The sequence below is a fragment of the Galeopterus variegatus genome, unplaced genomic scaffold (genome assembly GCF_000696425.1).
Source record: "Galeopterus variegatus unplaced genomic scaffold, G_variegatus-3.0.2 Scaffold4867, whole genome shotgun sequence".
NCBI lineage: Eukaryota > Metazoa > Chordata > Mammalia > Dermoptera > Cynocephalidae > Galeopterus > Galeopterus variegatus.
The window spans coordinates 162,477-171,612 of NW_007730978.1; the positions used below are offsets into that span (position 1 = coordinate 162,477).

Genomic DNA, 9,136 nt, shown 5'->3' on the forward strand with positions numbered 1-9,136 from the left:
GCACCGGGATCGCACCCCTCGGTGCTGCGCCCGCACCTTGCTCAGCCAGTGAGCGGGAACTGGTCGGTATGTGGGATCCGAACCCTCGGTGGGAGTGCCCCCACGCTCCCAAGCGGCGCACTGTAGCAGTGCGCCACCGGGCCGGCCCAGAATTATTAGCTTTTTTAAAACATGAATTTTTTTTTTTCCTATTGTCTACTTAAGAATGTATTCAACACATACTCATTGTAAAGCGAGGACAAAATAAAAGTGAACAAGAATTATCCCAAGCCACAAGAACCCCGTATCTCATGAGAGAGATACTGCTATTCAAAAAAAAAAAAAAAAATACACCATGAAATATTGAATTCATACATTCATTCTTAGGCGAGGTCATTTTTTATTGTGTTGCTGCTTGGGGTCAAGATCTGGCTCTAATTTTAGTTTTCTTTTTCTTTTTTCTGTTTTAATTTAGCTGCATCTTTCCTGCTTGTGCCATTCCAAATTCCTAAAATCTGTTGGGCTCATCTGTATTTCCAATCACTTTTACTCAGAATGCACCAGCACTGCTTGGTTCTGCCTGGTACGACGGCCCTCTCTGCCCTTCAAAATTTCCCATGAGCTCTCCTAAGTGAAGATTTCTCAAAGTAAGTTGAAGCAAACATCTCTTTAGTGCTTCTGTATTTTCTCAGTTTTAAATATTTTTTTCTTTTAATTTGTTCCTCCAATTCAACCTAGAACTCCTCTAGAAAAAGAATCTTATCCTAATTTTCCTTGGATACCCATGGCCTAGCTCAGGAACACACACATGGTAGTTGCTTATATGTATTGGATGGAATGAAATGAATAAATCTATGAATTGGTGGCTCCATATACCAAATGTGTTACCAAATCCCTATTTGTCTGGGGCTGTGTGCAGTGTTTGACTTATGTGAGCACAGTAATCCTTTGACATGGGATTCAAACATGTTTCTCTGGAGTACACAGCCCTTTGCTGCAGAAAGGGCAATAAATCTAACTTTTTTGACACCAGGTGTTGCTGGTAGTCTTTGATTTGGTTGGTGAACTTTGACACTATTTTATTTGTATTCATACAGCTATCCCATGAAATAAAGCAGAGGTCAGTACATTTTTTTGTAAAGGGGTGGATAATAAATATTTTTGGTTTTATGATCCCTACAGTTAATATATTTGGTTTTGTGGACTGTAGAGTAAATATTTTTGGTTTTGTGGACAGCACAGTCTCTCTCCCAACTACTAAGCTACTGCTGTAGCTTGAAAGCAGCCAATGACAATATCGAAGCAAATATCTGTGGCCATGTACCAATAAAATCTTATTTATAAAAAGAGGCAGTGGGCTGGATTTGTCCTGTATAATTTGCAGACTCCTGAGAATTTTATAAATTTGTCTTATTTATAAAAAGAGGCAGTGGGCTGGATTTGTCCTGTATAATTTGCAGACTCCTGAGAAAGAGGAATTAGCGTACACTAAAGACAAAAAAATGCAGCACTGAAAAACACTAAGTATCATGTCCATTTTCACACAATTCAAACTGTAGTGAAGTTGAGATTTAATCCCAGAGCATCTCATGCCAAACTTACATTTCCATTACAGGTACAGATTCTTTATAGAGAGCCAACTTATATGGTTCAATAATTAGGATATCAGGAAAACCTCCTCCTCAACCTGGCCTCAAATCTTTCCTTCACCCATTCACTGAGTTTAGTAAGTTGCATACACAGACATTCTGCCTTTGGATGTAAGACTTTTCTGCTTTCTGAATTCCAAACAGCTCTTTGAAAGATTAACAGATTAAGCTGTATTGATTATATATTGATAAGAAATATATTGTCGAAACTCTCCTATAAAGCTGCAAGGTTTGCATTCTTGGGAAGGTGGGAGGAAGAAGGAAAGATGAGGGTAATGAAAAGGACACTCCCGATATGGGGTAAGGCAGGATCAGGAGAGGAAAACATTCACAGTCCTTCTGTCCTTAAGCTGGTCAATGCCCACGTGCTCATCTATTCGGTGGGTCTGGTGAAAAGGGAATAAATATGTTAATCAGGCTCATTCAGAATATTTTAGTCTAAAGAGTTCAAACCAATGTTTGGGTAGCTGAGAAACATTTATTAGGATTCTACTTTTTGAGAGCCAGTGCAACCCTGTAGAAAACTAGTGTAACCAACAGCACAGTAAGCCTAGAGCCCAGGACATCAGGAAACTCATGGGACTCCTGAGCCAAACCCATCACTTTCTTGGCATCACCTGAAGTTAAAGAATCTTCATAGTTACACCCAAAGTCTTTATTAAATTACTAGTCAAGGATCTATGGTGTTCACAAGCCCTTTTATGTTTCTAATTTCCTTGATAATCTGTGACATTGAGAAGTCGCCAGCAGATAAACAAGATAGAAGTTTCAATACTATGTTTAACTTCTATGGGATTTTGTCTTCCTACTTGCTTTTATCCTATGCAAATTTTAATCTTTAATTATAGATGTAGGAACATATTTTTTTATATAAGATTGAACCACTGTTGCTTTACTGCAAGGATTCAAGAGCAGAAATCAAACAAGTAGTGTTGCTGACACACGCCATAAGTAACTTTCAGTAGTAAACAAAAATGGAATAAAATCATATCTACCATATTTTGAAAGGGTATGACATCTGATTTATACTCTGTGAAAGTCATAAAAATTAAAAGATTTGAATATGTACATTTTTTCAAACATCCAAATTTTCATCAAATTGAGGGATTCAGAGCATTTTCTCTTCACTCCATTCTTATTTTGGAGTGTTAGAAGAATGTTCCCATTCTACGAGGCAACTATAAAACATTTGGAATCTGTCAACCTTAGAAATATTCCTCCCACCTCCAAAAGAGAAAGCTACCTTTCCATTAGAGACAGTCTTATGCCTTACTTCCTTCAAGGGACTACTTTATAAAACAGAACGAATGTTCAGCCTTTGCTTGCATAGAAATATTTATCATTAAAACACCTAGTAGCCTGCAGAACTGGAAAAATATAATTCAAAAAGTAATTTATATACTGACATTTACTACTCTCCTTCCTATAAAATATAATCTCCCTTGCTTACACTATAAAGTTGTAATTATTCTTTACTTCTAGTTGGTTCATGATGAAATATATAGTGTTCTTGTAAAAGTCATATAGCAGTGTTTATGAGATTATATATCAATATTGGGATATAAAATCCTGACAAACATTCAGCTATATCCTATGTAATTCGTTGTAAAGCCAGTCTCAGAAAAGGACCTTGACGCTCAGAGTCATCCAATCGAATAGGCAGTGTCCTGTTATCATGATTCTAAATGCAACTCATCTCATGAAAATTCATTTAACTGCCATAATTCTAGTACCTTCCCATTTCGCTTGAAATTCCCACCAGGAAGAATTCCTCTGAAATAGTCAACCAGGTAAAAACACAAATGCTTGGAGGATATAGTTAAAATATGCAAATGGCCTGCAGAAGATGAACAACCTTGGTTGCTGTGAGAGGAGACCAAAAGCCGTTCTGTCTCCCTTCCCCTCTATTATTTACTGCCATTTAAGACCAATCAATTGAAACCTTTGCAAAGCTATACTGTTGGAGTGTGGTGTAGAAGCAGTTGAATGGAAAGATAGTTGCACTTGGCTTCATTACAAACATTTGTTGAATCCCTACTATGTTACTGGAAGATTCCAGAAAGCTACAGAGATTGGGAAAAGTTGCAGGACCTAAAGATGAGATAAGGTCAACAGGAAGCAGTAAGTGAAGACTCCCAAGTTTCTGGTCATTAGAAGCATCCATGGAAACAACAAATTCGTGGGGACATCAGGCTAAGTGGAAGGGTGACCTCAACTTGGAACATGTTGTGTTTGAGATGTGTGTGACATCTTTATCTGAATGTGTGTGACATTCAGATAAAGAGAGTGACCAGCTCGAGAAATCTAGTATGAGTGGAGAAATCAAGGCAAGAGTTGAGCCATTGGGAACAATCCACAAGTAGATGGTGACCTAAAAATGTCAGAGCAGGTAAGGTGGAACTTTGGAGAGCACCAGTAAAATTTAAAAGAGATATCAGGAAAATCAGAACTTCTAGAGGTCAAATATATGGGGTTAAGGAGTATCAAGTGAGAAAGCATCACTAAATAAGGCCAAATGCATCAGAAAGGGTCAATGCAATTAGGAAAGGAAACATCCATCAGATTTAGAAACTAGCAAGAGCAGGTTCAGTGGAAAAATGAGAAAATAGAGTGCAAAAGCTTGAGAAAAATATGGGAGAGAAAGACAAGATGGTAGCTAGAATAGAGCCAGACACAAGGAAAGGTTTGCTTTAGAATTGGAAGCTGAGTGGATCTAGCCAGAGGGAAGGACGAGGTTGAAGTTGTAGGCAAGACAGGAGAAAACTGATTAATTAGGCTTCATGAATATTTACAGACAGTGATTGTACTCCAGGGACTATGATGGAGGCTGTGGCACGAGGTCGAAGTTGTAGGCAAGACAGGAGAAAACTGATTAGTTAGGCTTCATGAATATTTACAGACAGTGATTGTACTCCAGGGACTATGATGGAGGCTGTGGGCACACAGAGAGATAATTGGTGGTCACTGACCTAGATGAGATTTTACTTCATCGAAGCAGGCATCTGAGTGGGAAGGGATGGGTCTAAAGCCCACATAGCGGGTCTACCATATGCAGACGGAAGGATAAATACAGAGGACACCTTGGAATACAGAGGACAGGGGAAGATACACATGGGTGAGGGGCTAGTTACGTTCACATTTGTGGGGAATTTTATGGCTTACCGAGAAGGAGGGATTTAGACCAGACTGTGTGATGCAGCTTAAGGTGAGAGAGAAACGTTTGCAATCATACTTGAGAGGATGGAAGGAAGACCTAATTAAAGATCTTCCTGGGGATGACCCAGAAAGAGTAAAAACCTGTAGATGGGCAATGGATAACCATGGCTCCATAAAAGTCCTGTCTGAGAGTTGGACCACAGCCAGGCTTTAGGTAATGTATCCTTAACAATGACAAGGTGACGTTAAATTTTTTTCTCCTTGCTCTTTGTTCTGGGAATAAATACATATTACATTATGGGAGTTTGCAATCCCATATCATTTCTAATGGGGAAAGAATACTGTTTACTGGAAGAACCAGAGAAGATTGAAGAGGTGTACAAATTTTCCACAATAGATGAAATCCCTACCACCAGTGAAAAAAGAATGGTCTTACATGAAGTAAAAGTTTAAAGGATTTTGGCCTGAAAAAAGGGTTAAGGGAGGAATAAGGGAGATGAAGTTATGGGAAAAGTGGAAAAAAAGAGGAAAAAATGAAAAAAAAAGTGAAAGAAAAAGCAATCAGTGGCTCTCTTCAGAGTGGATCTCAGAAAAGGAAGAAATCCGTAATCTGATTAATAATTTCTAAATAATGCTTCATCTGCTATCTAAAAAATGGATATTTAAGAAAGAGTAGAAACATGAATACGAATTAGGAGGCTATTTTAATTTTACAAGAACGAGGTGAGCATGGCCTGAACAAAGGATAGAATTGGACAGATCCTGCATATAACTTCAAACTGGAGACAAAAGAACTTTCTGAAGAATTAGATTCCTGGAGAGAAAGAAAAGGAACATGGTGCGACCATTTGCTGAGACAGGAGAGCCTGAAGAAGGAATGGGTTTGAGTGGGAAATGAGGAGTTTAGTTTTAGATGTTTTACCTTTGAAATATCTGCTGGCCAAGTGGAGGTGTTGCATGGGCGGGCAGCTGTCTATAGGACTCTTGAGTTCAGGGGGTGGTCAGGGCAGGAGGCTCAGGGATGGTGGTTAAATCCACACAACTCAGTGAGAGCTCATCCAGAGAATGGCCCATTCCCCTTAGTTCCTCTCCCATGCTCTTTTCTGGCTCTGCCCACACAATTCTCTTTTCCAACTTTGCACTCAACTTTACTGCCACCTGTGTGTGGAATGATATCTATGCCTTGTAAGCCTACAAATCACTCTCTCTTCAGGACTTCATGAGGAATGATGTGACCTCATTCCCCACCTCCATGTTAATTTTTTATGCTTCCAATGTCTCCAGGAGCTCTGTAGGCAACACACGGACCTCTGTGTAATTATTTTACAAGTTTATTGTCCATATTCAAAATTAGGCACTGTTAAGGCAGAGATCAAAGTACACCCAGTCCAAGCTACAGAGATTGGGAAAAGTTGCAGGACCTAATTTTGACTCTGCTCTTGTTTTGCTTAGTTCATGGCAAACATACTCGTTAAGAAGAAATAGAAACAAAAAGAACCAATATGGGAATGACTTAGTAAGTTTGCACAGTGGAGTGTTGGGTAGCTTTTCAAGCAGTGATTATGACCACTGTGTAGGACCAACAGAAGTGGGCATGCCATATTTTTAGGAGGGAAACAACAGTTTAAAGCAGTTTAACTGTATGTATTTGCCTTAAAAACAAGTATGCATAGGTACAAACCATATGAATATATAAACAGCTCATCTGTTAGAATGAGACAGGATAAACTTTCTTGTTAAATTTCCATTACAACACTAAAATATTACACCTATAACAGATAAAAATCATAAGAAAGAATTCAAGAATAAAACTCTTTTGTATACATCATAGTTCAAATGATATAGTTCCATGTTTATTGGTACAAATATCTACTTTTTTGTAGTCTGTTTCTGTTGCTTCTAACGAAATACCTGGAACTGAGTGATTTATAAAAAAAACAAAATTTTTGGCTTACAGTTTTATAGGCTGAGAAGTCCAAAGTCCAGGGAACACACCTGGTGAGGGTCTTTTTGGTGGTGGCTTTACAGCAATGCTGTGGTCTCACATGGCAGAAAATAGCACAGAGAGAGAGAGACTCTCATGTGCTCTCCTGTTAAAGCCCTCAGAACCACGTCCCCAACCACCCATTAAACCATCAACTTAATGACCTCTTCAAGGCTCCACCTTTCAATTATCATATTATGATTTTTTACCCTCAACAGTTACAGTGAGAATTAAGCCTCTAATATATGGGTTTTGGGGGACACAATTCAATCAATCCACAGCAGACAGGATAAGCATTCTTGTTAAATTTCCATTACAACACCAAAATATTACACCTATAATAGATTAAAAATCATAAGAAAGAATTCAAAAGTAAAACTCTTTTGTACATCCCAGTTCAAATGATATAGTTCCCTGTTTACTGGTATGAAGATCTATCATCTAATAAAAAAACACTCTCTCTCTGCTGTACCTTGGTTTCAGAAGGTACTTGAGAGGTTACAATCACCTAGAGAACCATGACAAGGTCACTTACTGTTGTTGACAACATGTGTGGGTGTGAAACGCAAGGACACCTTGGTACTCTTCAGGCGTTTCTGTCCCCAGTACGCGATGGCTTGCAGTTCCACAACGTAGTCGCAGTCCGGCTGAAGTCTCTCCAGGATCACAGAATTCTGAAACTAGAAATGAAAAGAAGATACCCAAACTCCGTTACAACCTTCCATGCCTCTCTTCTTCATTGCAAAATCTTGTACATCACTATGAAGCATACCAACTTCTTTCTGGCTTATATACGTCTTTCATGTTCTAAGATCCAACACTTTTCTATACCTTTAGGATCTGAAAATCCAGTCCTGTGAGCTTTCTTTGAAATGTTCATGGAAAATTAGAATTAAAAGGTAATACAAATGTTGCCATGAACTTTTTGAAGCACCCTCTTGCTATGGGGTAAAAATAAACGTCATGGAAAGGCCAAATATATACTTTTAAATTATGTTCCTAATCCAGCTATTTGATACTCTTGGGTAGCATAGACATGAATTATGTGACCACTCTCCTCTCTGGCTACCACTTTGCAGAGAAAAGAGGGGTGTTCATAATATACCAACAGAGGTTTATGTTGCCACATACCTGGAAAAATGATGAATCAGCATTAGTTGCATTTCTTTGATATCTATTCTAAATCTTCTATGAGTAAATTTCCACCAAAAGTCATAAGAAAAATCAGCCTGACAAAATGCTTCAAAATTTTTCCGCCATCATTATTGTTAATGTCAAGTGCTCATCCAATTTCCTTTGTGATGCTAATGTTAAACAAAGCAAGTCAAAACAATATAATTTGCCCAATAGTTTGAGGCCAGACAGGAATTCTACTAAGGCTAAGGAATCAAGGGACATGTCCACCAAAATATGGGTTTCATAACTCTGAACCTAGTGTTTTTTCTACAGCTTCCAGGTATAAGAGTATAGTATAAGTCCCTTCCAAGAACTTGTCATTAAGAAAAATAAGGTTGTGGTCCTAGATTTCAAAACACTCATCAAAATATAATACATGTGATGGTATCATATGGTTTCTATGCCCAAAGAAGACTTGCCTATAAATGGTCAAATGGTGGTATTAACATTTATGGAGAAAAAAAAAGTGTCAATTATTAATGCAACACCAAACATAAGGGAGGTAGTAGTATGTGCTTTCCAGTGGGGAGCATTCCAGTCTTATGTACACCACATGCTACACTAAGGGTATTGCTGTCTGAAATCATCCAGTATTGAATCACATAAGCAAATCTCTTGTTTAACTTCCACAACCACCTGATTATAAATTTGGGTCTTGTGAGATCTCTTTTCAGGGAGAAAATATGATTTTCATGAACATCTCAGAACCATGAGTAAATTAATAGATGACACCATTATATGCTCAGGCTTTTGAGGGATTAGTTATCAGAAATCAGCTTTTTCAGCTCTGGTCAGCTCTGGAAGGTGGATATGAATGCATTTCCAGAAGTGGAAAGTTGAGTCAGACTCTGGACTGTGGTTGCTCTTCCCAGGGGATTCCTGGACAGCTCTCAGCAGCCCACTAGCTGCTATGGCCAGGGAACCCCCCTGCCTCATCATGGGCTTTTTCCTATTTAACCATTGGCACATCTGCATATACTTCTGATTCCCTGTTTCTTTTAGCTAGGGTTTCTTGTTTGACTGCATATCACAACCATTACCTTCAAATACGTGAACTAAAATCCACTTTTGAAAGAGCATTTTCTTGAAATTTCCCACTCCCCTGAGTTCCCACAGACATTAGGATGTGGTATCTTAACATGACAAACCACTGATCCCTAAGAAAAAAAACTACATGATGTCTCATGTTCTT

General features: G+C 38.5%; 1 protein-coding gene across 1 annotated transcript in view; it reads right to left on the reverse strand.

Annotated features, from left to right (window-relative positions):
• LOC103603920 (anosmin-1-like) overlaps positions 1-7,448 on the reverse strand; it is a gene marked incomplete at its 5' end in the record, with an annotated part of 35,586 nt that extends 28,138 nt beyond the window's left edge. The window contains one exon of the mRNA XM_008588508.1: positions 7,304-7,448. Coding sequence (XP_008586730.1) covers positions 7,304-7,448 — 145 coding nt within the window. The remainder of the gene's footprint in view (positions 1-7,303) is intronic.
• Positions 7,449-9,136: the final 1,688 nt, after the last annotated feature.